Raw genomic sequence first — 15491 nt, forward strand, 5'->3', positions numbered from 1 at the left:
GGTTTCTGTTTGAGCTAACTAGCAACCCCTGCTGGAAGTTCACATGCAAAAATGCTACATAAAGTGCACTCAGCTGAGTTAACCATGGTCAAGTGGGCACATTCCACAGGGGAAGGGCAATTGGAGAAAAATCAGGCAAAAAATGAGGAAAAGTCTATTAAATGGTCCAGTGACATATCTCATTATGTAAAATAAAGTGCAAATAGGAAAAAGCATCTACAAGACCATACATTATATTAAATGTTTTATAACACCATCCTAAATGTCACCTTTGTAAATACAAAAAAAAACTTTTTTCAGAATGTTTTTAATATCTGTATTAAATGTTAAAATAAAAAAAAGGTACATTTACAGCCAACTTCTCAGTACACCCCAGCAGAAATGATCTTCATTTGTTCACCAGTGCTGCGCTCTGCTTTCCTCTGATCCACTGGGAAAATAGGTCTAAGTCAAGAGACAAAATACCAATTGAACAAATTTTCAGAGTTCAGCTACATCTGCAAATGTTACATTGCAGGTACATGCTTATTAGAAGGATGGCAAAATTCTGAAAGCTAAAATAGTTCTCCCCCTCCCCCCTCAAATGCACTGTGATAACAGCTCTCCCACCCTCCTAAATCCAACCACAAGGAAAAGCAATGGAGACCAGTATTTGCACTAACAATCTTTCCAATTAGATTTACACTCGTGCAGTTATGAACTGAAAACAATTGCCTGTGATCAAACAGAACGAGCAATTCTGTACAAGCAGCAAAAGGGTGAACCTGCTCTTTACTGCATGAACTCACTTTCCAATTGCATACATCTTCAAGATAGGTTATGATGAAATTAGTAAGCAGACATTGATAATAGATCTTTAAGAAAAGAACAAAGTTCACAATGATGAAGTCTGCTGAAAAAGATACATTAATGTCTTATACAGCAGGCCAGAAGTTAGACTGATACAGCATTGGATTGCTGACTAGGAAATCCAAATCTGAATTACAATATTGGTTGACGCTTACACCTTGACTTCCGACAGAGGTTGCAGTTCAGCCACAGCTGCTTAATTTAATCTAAGCCCACTCTGCTTGTCAAAGAAGATCTAAAATAAGAAAAGGAATAAGCCCTTCTTGAAAGGCCCGTGTGCCTCTGGGTGAAACAATTAAATGACACCAGTGACATCCTTATATATATTTGCAGGCTTTGGGAGTGGGGTGGAGAGAAAGAGATGACCGTTGTGCATATCCTGCAATAACTATAGATCTACAGCAATCAAAAGTTTGACTTGAATGATGAGTGTATTTGGATAGTTAGCTTTTTCAATGGACTTCGTAATTTTTGAAATTTTAACTCCGGGCATCAGAGTTGCAAGGCTTCATTATAAATGGATGCTTACTGCAGCTATACTGTAATATGACTGTACAAATGCAGCCATAAATGTAAGTATTAGCTGTGCTGTACAATAGTTTCTTTCTTAAAAAAATAATTTTACCTCATCTTTTGATAATGTAATCCACCCTTTCACTACCAACTATAGATAAAGTAAAGCTTGTAGATCAAAGTATAGATTGTGTAAACGTGTCACTTCTGCACTGATTTTTTTTAAAATATAAATATATAAAAATTAAAATAAGTAGGGGTGTAATCAAATTCAGGAAAATTGCATTAACTAGTTTCCAGGTTAAGCCAACAGTATCTATTTTCATCGGCTACATTTGTTTCTACATCACTTTTAAAAACAAACATTCTCATTAGTGTAAATATTACCATTAAGGGGGAATACACAAGTTCAGACTGAAAATCTATATATGCTCTTTAACTTTTTATGCACTTGGCCTTATCTAAAATATACCACAGTCCCCAATGAGTAAAGGCAGTGTCACCAGATTATAATTGTTCAGCATTGTTTCTTCAGTATATAAGCTCACGGAACATTAGATATTCATTCACAGTACTGAACATTTACAGAAGGGCATGGCTACAAAATGGATGGATTTCTGCCCAAATTTTATTCTAACTCAAGTGTAGACACCAGAAAAACTAGGTGTTCTGGCACTGCCTGAGCTGTGCAGCCTAAATTCCAACTTCGACACTGTCCTTGCTGAAAGGACAGCAAGTCAACTTGTTAAACCAAGGTACTGCAAAAGAGACACCCCCAAAATGGAGATCAGAATTGCATTATGGAGTTACATCTGTGACAGACGTTACACAGATTCTAAGAGAAAAAAAGTGTGTTGCCAGAGGCTGCTTAAACTACAAATAGCTGCTCCAAGCAAAGTATTTAGGCCATATTAGTGTTAAGCTGTTATAACGCTTTACCATGACCTTCAATACTGTAGACCTCAAAGATTTTGCTCCAAGTACATTTTACAATTGTCATACTAAACAACTATGGCTGCTGAGTGAGGGTAACAAATTATACAAAGCCTTCCATTGTTGCCATTCATATGCAGGTTTGTTTTGCTCTTCCCTACTTAAGAATTTATTTTTATTCCAGGGTATTAAAACACCAGCCAGTATGAACATTTCTAAAAAAGTGAGCTCATGACGTTTTCAAACACCTCCTCACTATATTGCCTCTGTACCACCGTCACTCCCAAAATGTAGGACAACAGTCCAAATAAAGTGATGACTACATTTAATAAATTAATATACATATTTTAAGATTTACAATGCACATTCATTTATCTTTAAGGGGCTCAGAATGTTCATTATATTTACACATATACAGTTATCAGACAGTACTGGGGGAGAAAACAGGACTGTGTCAGGCTTTTTTTTTTTGCTGGACATAAGCAAAGGTGCCGGGGGGGGGAAAGGGAGAAGAGGGGGAAAAAGGAGGAACACATAGAAGGGAGGGTAGGGTCAGTCAACACCCTCTACTCCTCAGAAGATGATGCAGTTGTCATTGTTTGTTTACCCGTCTTTCGCTCATAGTTAACAAGCCGTTGGCCAACGAGATACCTAGGTTTAGAAAAAAGATACAAACACCATCATACAATGCACATAACATTTTTACTAATACTAAAGTTAGATCTGAGACACACATTTCTGAAGATGTTGTGGCACCAATATTTAGCCACATAATTCATGACTGTCAGTCACACCTGACATAAATGACATGTTTGCTAATATGTGATGGTGTCATCAGCAAGACAGCCCAATGCAGAAATCCAGACCACCCCTTTACTTTCTACAACATATGCAGATTTCAAAATAGCCTTCCAGCTCTAATTTTTTCTTTTATACAACTTTGTGCTTCTTACTAATCAATATAAAAGGAAACACAGGTACAGCTACCCGTGGGGCATAGTAGATATAGGCACTAATTGTGGTGGCTATCAAGGATTGAATCATTCCAGAAGTATAGAGTAATTTATTTTTTAATGGATGCTTATGTATGATGTTTCCCAGTAATCCAAATTAGCTCCTAACAAACCAGTAATGACAATACAGGAGGGCAACACCCTTCTGTAAACATTATTGATCACTGCACAGATACACTGTACACTACCAAAAATAAACTATGAAAAGCTCATTCAAATTTTCACATACATTGTACTAAAACCGGTGTAAACGGGTTAAAGCCTATGATCAAGGATCAGTTGAGATTTATACTGTAGCTTTGTCTATTTTATCAATGAAATTCCATTAATGGGCTAGCATCTTGTAATTCAATCTAAGGTATCCATTCTTCTCCATGTAGATCTTTGATTAGATGGAGATTCAGGATGGGAAAATCATTAAAATATTTTACCATTTTTATTCTCTGGTGCATGTTAAGTTGCCTAGCAAAATACCTACTTGTCATTTTTAATGTGCTCATAGAGGCGCTTGAACTGGCGGATTTGGAAGGACAGGACTCCCATCAATATCACCACCATTAGAAGGAAAGGATAAATTCGACGCTGGACTAGATTCTGCATCTCAGAAGTTACGCCTGTATAGCAGTGGGGAACAAGGGCAACAGATTTCAAAATTTATATTGAATGTATTGTACAAGCAAGTTGGAAATAAACTTTGAATTTATACCTCAGTGGTTATGATGTAAAATAACGAGGAAAAGTTTGAAACAATAGGTTCTTTACCGGACACTTTAATTGTACACATAAATCCAGTTCCTGCAACATTCTTTCAAAGCAGAAACCGCCTGTTCTAGTGACAAGGTTAAATAATTAGACTGCTCCATGTTTATCTTGAACTGTTGAGCCTACAGAACATTTTCACCCAACTAGGTTATTTTATGAACTATTTATATAGGCTAGACATGTTTAGATAAAAAGGGCAACATACTTGTACTGTCTTATCTGAAAGATGGTTACAACAATTAGAACGCCTACTGCTGGATAGATATATCCAACAAATATAGTGACAGTTGTGACTTCACTATTTAACACAATTTTTGGAACATAATTGGTCGTGTACACTCGTCGGAGGAATTGCATTTAGAGACCCCAACCTAAATTTCAATTTTTGGACCAGTATTTAAACAGAGAGAGGAGAATTCAGACATCAGCCAGAAACCATTCTGTCAGAATAGCTTCTCAGTAAACACTGCCAATCAAGTGGTCATACCATTAGCTTGTTGAAAAATAAGCAATGTCAGACAAATTTTTCAGTACCTACCCAGTACGGGTACAATGCCAGCAGCTATGACATATGGCAAGCAGAGTGATAACAGCAACACTGCAATAACTGGCGCCGCTAGTTTGCAAATTATAAATTGCAAATCAATGTTTCGAATGCCATTTGCATAGACCTGAAAAAAAAAGTTAGACAGCTTATATAGATGCATAAATTCAGATACAAGCAGTACTGCATCATTTTTTTTTAGGTCTGTAATTTACTGTAGTCATCAGTCTGAAAATATGTTATTGCAGGAAACAAAGTGGTAGGGTGTGGCTCCATGATAATAATTTGCAACACTTGAGCTCCTAATCTAAGCCAGGGGAGGGGGGTTATGATGTTGAGCAGAAAAACAAAAATAAAATCAGGAGACACTCAGACTGCTGCCACACACCTCTTTCGCTGTTTATAAAATGGTACCGAACAGCCACTTGGGGTTAGTCTATCATCCCAGCAAGGACCCGAGTATGAAGTTGTGAAACTAAAACAGGGCATGGGGAGAACCCAATATATTATACACATGCATGAATAGATAAATTTGACAATAACAAAACAGCACACAACCGTAACTGTAATGCTGATCTCCATCTTAACGTATTGATCCAAACTACAGCTATTTGCCAAAAATGTTAAACAACGTATTAACATTATTAAAAACAAAACTCCTTCAGTGTCAAACATGAGCATTGCAAAACAGCCTTCCCTTTTACCAATATGATCCTCTTTAGGATTTTATTTTACCACTTTCTATGCATGCACTCAGATCAGTGTGGGCACTTTAGCTGCGATTGTGAAGGTGGAATCAATTGTTGACTTGGAATATAACCTACATTGATAGCAACATAGCAAATAATTTCCTTTACACTTTCTATACATTTTTTTTTTAAGGAGATATTTACCTGTTCAATAACAGTTTTCAGCCACCACTGAGGTCCCATCAGTGTTATAGCAGCAATTATTTTGGCATGGAGAACACCAAGAGCCCAGTCCTATCGTAGACGGAAACATCAGCATCAAAAAGTGGAACAGTAGGAGGTATGTACTAAATCATAATGTCCATTTCTCCCACAAACTGCTATTTTTCCCAAATGGGCATTCATGTTCAAAACTTGAGTACGACTCATTTGACAATACATACTGGATTAAGTTCCCTTGAAGGCAGTAACCAAGAAGCATAATCACCTGAAGCCTCAGATGCAAGATTGCCATTTTCCACGTATGTAAATATAAACAAGTGGTTATAATTTTAATTTATGTACAGAAACGCTGTTTACCCAGTCTAGGAACTTCCCAGGTTTGACCCGAGTCTGTGCTCAGTTAGCGTGTCAGTAGAAACACTATGGCCCAGAAATTCGGGTCTCCATGGGTGAGTACGCACGGGGTACTCACCCGTAGGCCCAATGGAAGTGCCAGTTTCCTGCATGCACTGAGCATGCGCGGGAAACCGGCACTTCCTTTCCCCTGAATGAAGGGGTTCAGAGGTCGAACGCGTGCGCTGGAGAGGCTGCGCGTGCGCATCGAACTTTGATTTTTTAAAATTTATTTACTTTTTTTTAATATACAGGTTTTCCCGCGAGGGTAAGCCTGCAGAAGTTAGAAATGTAAAAAGCAGGCATAAGGCCTGCTTTTTACAAGGTAAGTGGTGAATTAATTAAAATTAAAACATTTTTTCCACAGGTTTATTATTTTTAAATACTTTTAAGTTTAATTTTTAGCCTCGTTAGAAAATAAAACATTTTCAAAAATTTAAATTATTGTTTAAAATAGTTATTTCATGTAATTTATAGCTTATTTAAAAAATGTGATTTAAAAAAAAAAAAATTATTTGAAGATTTAGTGCTATTTTGGGGCCGTAGTATTTATAAGTCTTGACAGCACTTCCTGTCAGACTTATGAATGGAGCATTCCCTGCTCCGATTGGCTCCCCATGGCCCACGTGATCCCAGGGGACGCATCAAACTAACTGCGCCCTGGGATACGCAAGCAATGCGTGACGGCAGCTGGACCAGGCCCCGGCTCGGAATCCCACGCGGGCCCACAGCTCAACGGCCGGCGCGCCAGGTAAGTGCAGGTCAGGGGCTTGCACCCGCGGGAAGTCCCCGACCCGAATTTCGGGGCCAATAATTTGCTTTGGTGTAACTAGGCTATAGAGGGAAGATTTGTAATATATAAAGACATAATCAGTCAGGATTCTTGATTGTTACCTAGCGACTCGTGCCAGAAAGTGTGTGTATGTGGATGCCACAAAGACCACATCGAACTCTGCTGTGACTCTCCGTCCCCCTCAGGTAAATAGCCTGTGGTACTTAGCACTCAGACTCGCATGTAAAAGGATGACTAATTGGGCAAGATAGCAGAGGACAGGAGTTACCAATGGAACTGTAACCCAGAATGAGTTTTGGAGGGGGGGGGGGGGGGGGGGGCGCGGGAGAAGAGGGGGAAATCTTACTTGCTTAAAGCTACAAAGGAATACCAGAGAAGATGGACCTGGATCATTAAAAGCAACAAATGAACACTGAAAAACCTCCATAAAAATTGAAAGAAACACATAGGCACGAACAAGAGTTGACTGGTGCAAAACTGTTAGCTGCTGCCGCAACATTAAAATATTTTGTACTGGCATGTGTCAAAATATTGATTATCCAATCTGAGCTTTAATTGTAAATAGTGGCTCAAGGAGGTCTTTTTTCTCATTTGGTCTACAATTGGATCATATCTCTAAGATGGGTGTGATGGCATTTTTGGGAAATTAAAAACTAGAGCAGCAGCAGGCTAAAGTCGTGAAACAATTAAGTCAACAGGAACGCTGAAAATTACAAGCACTATTCAGTGCTCCTTTAATGGCTTTAATAACGTATGGGGCGGGGTTGGAGCAGTCTGTGGGTTACACTAACAGATTTCCCCTTCAATACCATCAGAACAGTATGCAAACATGAAGAGGGAAGTTCTTGCCATGACTTTTCAATGGTGAATCAAAACTTGCATTTATAAAGCACCTTTTACAACCTCAGCATGTCCCAAAGTGCTTTACTGCCAATGAAGTACTTTCGAAGTGTCCTCACTGTTGTAATGTAACGCGGCAGCCAAATTGCGCACAGCAAGGTCCCAAAAACAGCCACGAGATAAATGACCAGATAATCTCAAGATTGCTTTGCTTTAGTGAAAATCCAACGAAGTATTTTTAAGTTATGGAAACAAGTTCTAAAAGTTTCCATCCTGGTTTTAAGATCTTGCATGTCTAATGAAGAGATATTTTGACGCCAGTTTAAGGCCGACATAATTTGATTTACTTCCATAGTTCCTTTGGAATGTAGTTGGTTGGGCGTGCGAGCTATTCTGTGTAGGCAACCTGTCGAAAAATATACCGAAGGCTAGTCACATACCTGCCATGGGTAAAAGAGTGGTGTCTGATCCAGAGGTACCCTTAAGGGAGCTACAATAACTAGTTCAAACAAGAGTCCTAAAAGAAGAGGAACCATTCCAGCCAGCAGCAAGGCCACTACCAATGTTTTCACTATCTGTGGAGAAACCAAAACCATTCATGAATATTCAGTTATGTTCTTCTCCAATTGCCATCTATAAATAAGTATCGAGTCATTTTTTGGCTTGCTTGCACACACAATGTGATGCAAACTACACCAACATATTTTCACTTGTGTGAGATGACACTGAAAATTATCAACTTATTAGAGTCAGAGTTATAAAGCACAGAAAGAGGCCCTTCAGCCCATCATGTCCGCACCAACCATCAAGCCCTGTCTATTCTAATCCCATTTTCCAGCACTTGGTCCGTAGCCTTGTATGCTATGGCGTTTCAAGTGCTCATCTAAATGCTTCTTGAATGTTGTGAGGGTTCCTGCCTCTACCACCCTTTCAGGCAGAAAGTTCCAGATTCCAACCACCCTCTGCTTCTCCATCCCAAAAAAGGTTTGCTGGACACTTTTTGATAAAGACCATCAGTTTAAAATACAAGATTGAGAAGTGAGATCTGTAACAAATATGAGTTAAACCTCTCTTTTCCCTTTAATATAAACTAAGATCACCATCAGCTCCATGTTCACCTCCAAGGCACACATCATACTGACTTGCACATATCGCCACCGTTCCTTAAGCAACACTGGGTTAACATCCTGGAATTTACTACCTAACACCATTGCTACGACTGTATCGGTTCCAGAAGGCCCGCCACCTTCTCATGGGAACTAAGGATGGGCAATAAATGCTGCTTTGCCAGCTTCAGCCACTTCCCAAAAACAAAAATTATTAGGAGTAATCTTGGAGTTAAACTGGGTACTAAAAGGACATAGAAACATAGAAGATAGGAGCAGGAGTAGGCCATTTGGCCCCTCGAGCCTGCTCCACCATTCAATGCGATCATGGCTGATCATCCAAATTCAGTACCCTGTCCCTGCCTTCTCCCCATACCCCTTGATCTCTTTAGCCTTAAGAAATATATCCAACTCCTTCTTGAATATATTTAATGAATTGGCCTCTACTGCCTTCTGTGGTAGAGAGTTCCACAGGTTCACCACTCTCTGGGTGAAGAAATTCCTCCTAATTTCTGTCCTAAATGGCTTACCCCTTATCCTTAGACTGTGACCCCTGGTTCTGGACTCCCCGACCATCGGGAACATCCTGCCTGCATCTAGTCTGCCCAGTCCTGTCAGAATTTTATAAGTTTCAATGAGATCCCCTCTCATTCTTCTAAACTCCAGCGAGTATAAGCCCAATCGACCCAATCTCTCCTCATACGTCATTCCTGCCATCCCAGGTATCAGCCTGGTGAATCTTCGCTGAACTCCTTCCATGGCAAGAGCATCCTTCCTCAGATAAGGCGACCAAAACTGCACACAATACTCAAGATGTGGTCTCACCAAGGCCCTGCACAACTGCAGCAAGACATCCTTGTTCCTGTACTCAAACCCTCTCGCTACGAAGGCCAACATACCATTTGCCTTCTTAACCGCCTGCTGCACCTGCATGCTTACCTTCAGCGACTGGTGCACAAGGACACCAAAGTCTGGTTGCACTTCCCCTTCTCCCAATCTATTGCCATTCAGATAATAATCTGCCTTCCTGTTTTTGCCACCAAAGTGGATAACCTCACATTTATCCACGTTATATTGCATCTGGCATGCTTCTGCCCATTCACCCAACTTGTCCCAATCATCCTGGAGTTTCTCAGCATCCTCCTCACAGCACACACGCCCACCTAGCTTTGTGTCATCTGCAAACTTGGAGATATTACATCTAGTTCCCTTGTCTAGATCATTAATATATATTGTGAATAGCTGGGGTCCAAGGACCGATCCCTGCGGTACCCCACTAGTCACTGCGGAGTACTGCTCTGGCAACCCTAAAATTACACATTAGGACCTGCCAAGGTATCTAACTTGTACTGCCATCACAACAAATCAATCTACTTGCAGACCAGGTATTATTACCTTGGTATCAATTCTTGCACTATTGTTTTGTATCATGCAACCAAAACATGGAATTCACAGGAAAGGACATTCACAAAATTCAATACTCGTTCCAAAAACAAAGACATTCTCCATCACAGGAATTTTCTCTACACTGTGCATTGTACATCTTATAAAGCATGCTCCAGTATACACAAATACACAATACAAGGCAGTGTGAACGGAGCAGAAATCTCACAATTGCTGGAAAGCAAGAGAATTCTTCTAAAGTATGTTTTCAGGAAAGGCGTCACTGTAGCTGTCCTGCACGATGACCAACAGCAACTCAGTCATTTTATTGTGCAGAGTTAAATCTTACATCGCAAATTGGTCAAATTGCACTAGTCTGTATAATGCAATATATACTTTGGAAAAAAATAAACAGGAAAAATAGTAAAATACATTTTAAAAATTATTTTCCAAGTCACTGAAATGGAACATAACATTTTCAGTCTACATATCCCCCCAACTGTGACTGCGCAATGAAAGATGCCATCAATAAGATAGATTTCACTTGGCACTTAAAAAAAACCAAGGGTGTAAAAATTCGAAGGGTTCCGTAAAATGATAACACCCTGACAAAATAAAGATTAATTAGATAAACTATGGCAATCTATGTGAACTTTCTTAAATGATGTTACTTTTCAGAGATAATGGGCTAAAAATTGAGTAGTGCCCCATTTGGGGCACGACTTTTAGCGCCCCGGAAAAATTAGTGCCCCTGTGACGGGAAATTGAGTGGTTGCACCCCAAGAGGGAAGTGGGGCGCTACTGGGAGTGCCCCGTATCCCTCTTGGGGTGCTGTGAGGGAGTATCACGGCGCTACGTGCCACGGTATTGCAGGCCTTCCTCCCCTTCTTAAAGGGGAGAGGCCTTGCGCAGCGCGACCCGGGGCCCAGCTGGGCCCCCGAGGATCGGGAGTACCGGCAAAAGAGCCCAGCACTCAAGAGAAGTGCCGGGCTCTTGGAGCGCAGCCGTCACTCCGCAGGGGGGGGGTTCAGGATGCCGGGGACGGCAGCGCAGGCAGCTGGCCAGCAACAAAAATGGCTGCCCGGCACCTCTCCTTTAAATAGCACCTTCCCAGCCACAGGTAGGCCCCCCCCCTGATCCCGTCGGACATGGCGTCCGGCAGTAAATCAGGGGGCGCTCCCGAATATCGTGGCCGGGGTGCTGCGCACGGCGATGATGTCAACGCCGGCGGTGCAGCACTGTGGGACACTACCGGTTAGAGCTGCCTCTAACCTCCCGCTGAATTTCACTGGAGGTGTGGGTGGCGCCGCGCCCAGGCGCTAGTTGCTTTGCGCCCCATTAGCGCCCTCTTTTAGGGCGCTAATGGGAGGCACAAAGCAACCCAATTTTTCCCCCCAATAGATTTAACACATTACTTCAAAAATTTGCTTCCAACATTTTTCCAAGCTACATGCCATTGATACTTCATCAATTACACCAGTAGTTACTGTTCTACCGTACTACACACATCACCTGGATATGTATCCAAAAACACACTGCACATTCAACAGCTGAAGTGACTCACCATGAGGGACCATTCCTTCAGTTTCTGAAAAATAACATCTCGCCCCTGTGGCATCCATGCTGCTAGCACTGTAATTGCTCGGATAGTCAACCAGCAGATATACAATCCACAGGCGGCTGTGTATAGCTCGTGGATTTTGGCACTCCCAGTCCAAAATGACATAAGCCAACGACCTGCTGAAACTGGACACAAAATACAAAGTGAGTCAGGAGGATCTGACTGCTTTAATGAAAAATGCAACACAAAAGCAGTGTCAAATTAACTCGGATAGAAATCTACATTCCAGTTCCATCTGAAGACAAAGGTCTAGAAACATTTATTTCAAAAGCCCATGAAGGATTCATCTAAGTTATCACAGAATCACAGAAACCCCACAGTGCAGATAGAGGCCATTTCGGCCCAGAGCCTGCACCGACACATATCCCACCCGATCCCCGTAACCCCTACACCGACACATATCCCACCCTATCCCCGGGGGCCTTTAAAACCCAACCTTTTGGTAGTTCAATTCACCCAGCCTAGTATCTACATTTTGAAACCAATCGTGTTGCTCTTCTCTACTCTCTTTCTAATGCACTTACGTCCTTTTGAAGTGTGGTGATATATTCTGAAAGGTGTTCCAAGTTCTTGAACTACAGTACCTATTAGTATCCACTCAGGCACTTGTCTGATACTTGAAACTCACACCATAAAAACATTATATAATATATATATTATGGTGTGAGCGTCAAGTTCCAGACAAGTGCCTGAGTGGATACTAATAAGTGCTATAGTTCAAGAACTTGGATCAGAAAAAATTCATATTCATATTTTACATAATAAAATGTAATTATGCTTTAAGAGTTATAAAAGTGCCATTAGACCTTCATGTACCTGGTAACGTGAGACAGATGAGACTGGCAATCAACAACGTCACACACATGAAGATTACCAACAGCAGGACCTAGTTGAAAAAAGGAACAACTTTGAGTCACTGAAATATATGCTTTGAAACAAACTTAATATAAGCATTACATTCCAAGTCAAAGAACATGCTCGCGTCAAAGTAGTTTGATGCACAGCTGGTTTCAAAACAATTCTGTGACAATAGTTTGCTAAGTTAAGTACATGTACCATTTCAACTTTAATTGTGGAGGGCAGGTTCAGTTTCCAGTGATAGCTTACTACCACAAAATATAAATCAGAATTCAGTTATGGAGTAGAGTTTCCGCTTTGGGCGCAACCGTGAAATTGCGCTGTTAGGTTACAGTTCAAGCCTCCGATAAAAATCATTTGCATAATCACAAACGCAAAATCTTCCATGAACCAGTGCAATTGGGTAGTGTAGTAGAACATCATTGTTTCTTCTTTCCATTGAAAAGTATTAATTGATATATGCAAGAGTGGTAACCTAGTCCAGTTTTATTAATACAGCTGAAAATGGGATTAATCACAAAAAGTAAGCATTTTTTAATGAGGTCCCGTCTTCCACCTGTGAGTAACCTGATTTAAAATCACTGGAAATGACTTACAAAAACTATACCGAACCATTTGCTACTTTCATTTGCTACATACTAGTCAGTTTTTCATAAATTAAATATTTTTTGATATGAAAAAAAGTTTAAAAACGTGCCGACTAAAGCCTATGCGCCTAAGATAATTAGAGCCTTCCCTAACCAGTGGAATCGCGCAATGTTGCCCTGGGGGTGTAGTCAAGTTTTTTGGGCGGGGCCTGATCCGTCAAATTGAATCTTGAACGGGCATTAAAGACCATGGAAAACACGAACGCATGTGGTTTTGGGTGTAATGCACTTACGTTTAAAATTACCCGTTCTTTTGCGATGGTTCAGCCGATTCCGCCCTGATTGCGCTGTACTACTGGCGTAAATGAGCGGAAACTCCACCCAATATTTCCATACCCCAAACCATTTCCTACTCACTCTGCATATAGTTATACAAAGTGCTAAAATCTAGGGTTCAAAGATTTCCCCAATTGGGTTTACAACTTACTACAAACAGCAATTCTTTACAAAACGATTTATGACTTAGTTATACTTGGCACGCAGAGGAAATCCTCCCTTCCTGGTTGGCAAGTGGGTATTGAGAGCCTGAGAGGTTAAATATGTAAACATTTAATCTGATTCTTCTGAATGCTCACACAATTATAATTATAAAAAGGAATTATTTGTACTAAGTCTCCTCTTATTACTGTACTTATTCTTTAAAACTGCATGAGGCAGACCGTGGACAGATATGGTATATAGAATTTCCCCTAATGATGCACTACTCCAGTAACCTTACAAGTAGATAAGGTGAGCTGTGAGCAATATTACCCATTTTTTTTTTTTAAATATAAAAAAAAAGGTCATTATCCTAAAAAACATTTATGATTTTGCACAACCCAATAAACTTTCCCTCAAGCTCCTGGTGTTGGAAGAATTTTAACTATAATTACAAAAATAAACCAACATTGACAATTTAGAAAGTTACCTACCCTAAGAGGAAACTGTAAAGGTTTCCGATAAGGCTGAAAGCCCACTGGCCCACCCTGTTGCAGTATGGCCTGGTGGGCTGCATGAAGCCCCTCCCCTACTATAGGTATGGCATTGTTATTACGAGCCTGCTGGTTATTGTTAGCCTGCTGGTTGGCATTGTTCTCATTTTCCTCCTGGTCTCCAAGCAAATATGAATGAAGGTCCCTGTCAGCGAGAAGAAAATGCATTCAAGACATTAAACAAGAAGAGAGATCAACAAGTTTTATGTAATTTGTTTTTGTAGCGGACTGGTTTACTCAGCACTTCGTGTAACGGGAGTATTCATTCTGCTGAATTTATTTCAAAGGTGCTAAACTATCAGTGATAACTTAAAGATCAATCAGAATGTCAGCATCTGGACAATCTAGATCAAGAAACATGATTTTTAAAAACACAGGCATTACATAGAGTATTTAGACCAAATCTATTAAACCTAATTTCTATAAGAAGGGTACAAGCTTTCTTCAGTCTTCTGAGATTAAGATGCCAGATTTACAATCAATAGTTAACATAACGGAGAGTAATTTTTTTCAATCTCAAAATGAACTGGTTATAAGGTAGTACTAACTTTGCAGTAGCTTGCTAAATTATAGTAAACAATTCCTACTGTTGGCACTGCATGTTCTGATGCGCTCAAATTTGTGCGTACGTGTATCTTTTACATAGTGGGGCAGATATTGTGGTAAACCACTTTTATCGTTCACTATCGTTACACTATAATTATCACTGTTGTATTGTTATCACTGTTCTCACTGTTGTATCACTATACGAGGTCGCCTCTTGTCGCGCTGTTATACCTGGGCTGACCACCTCCGACTCCACCCATGGCTCCACCTACCTGCCCAGGTATAAAGGTAGTCGACTGGCTGGTATTCCTCCTTGTTGGACCCGATCACCCACGAGGGTGGGCTCTGTTATTTAGTCAATAAAAACCTTTAGTTACGTTCCTAACTCGTCGCTTTTTATTGGACGAATTGATAGGTATATCAGATATTATCTAGGTTCAAATTCATATGACAACAAAAGCATTTAAACTATTTAACTCCAAGCCAAATTTAGTCACATTTTTAAAGGGGGTTACAGACACTTTCCTTCATTTAAACCCAAGGTTCAATCATCATATTCCACATCACTGGAGAGGGTTCCCTCAGCACTCACTCAACCCACCATTCAAGCAATAATGAACAGTGCGCTTTTTTTTTCCATGCCAGAACACGACAGATTATAAACTTGGATAATGATGGATTAATGTACTCTTCATTTCAAGTTGATGTGCATTACAAATAAAATTGGGAAGTTTGATGTGCATTACAAATAAAATTGCAACCGAGTATCACAATGCACATTACTGTAAATCGTTATTCCAGGACAACT

General features: G+C 40.2%; 1 protein-coding gene across 5 annotated transcripts in view; it reads right to left on the bottom strand.

Annotated features, from left to right (window-relative positions):
* Nucleotides 1-231: 231 nt before the first annotated feature.
* Nucleotides 232-15491, bottom strand: part of marchf6 (membrane-associated ring finger (C3HC4) 6) — an 82709-nt gene continuing 67449 nt past the window's right edge. For 3 of the 5 annotated variants that reach the window (XM_085989003.1, XM_085989002.1, XM_085989000.1), the window contains 9 exons: nucleotides 14078-14282; nucleotides 12478-12547; nucleotides 11605-11786; nucleotides 7992-8126; nucleotides 5508-5597; nucleotides 4609-4741; nucleotides 3787-3922; nucleotides 2903-2946; nucleotides 232-444 (listed from right to left, as the gene is read on the bottom strand). In XM_085989003.1, the coding sequence (XP_085845129.1) occupies nucleotides 389-444; nucleotides 2903-2946; nucleotides 3787-3922; nucleotides 4609-4741; nucleotides 5508-5597; nucleotides 7992-8126; nucleotides 11605-11786; nucleotides 12478-12547; nucleotides 14078-14282 (1051 nt within the window). In that variant the 3' untranslated portion in view covers nucleotides 232-388. Of the gene's footprint in view, nucleotides 445-2603; nucleotides 2947-3786; nucleotides 3923-4608; nucleotides 4742-5507; nucleotides 5598-7991; nucleotides 8127-11604; nucleotides 11787-12477; nucleotides 12548-14077; nucleotides 14283-15491 lie in introns of those variants that run through there. The other 2 variants (XM_085989004.1, XM_085989001.1) reach the window with 1 other exon arrangement.

The sequence above is a fragment of the Somniosus microcephalus genome, chromosome 5, assembly GCF_052327205.1.
Source record: "Somniosus microcephalus isolate GS21.2 chromosome 5, FLI_Smic_1.0, whole genome shotgun sequence".
In the NCBI taxonomy this organism is placed as follows: Eukaryota; Metazoa; Chordata; class Chondrichthyes; order Squaliformes; family Somniosidae; genus Somniosus; species Somniosus microcephalus.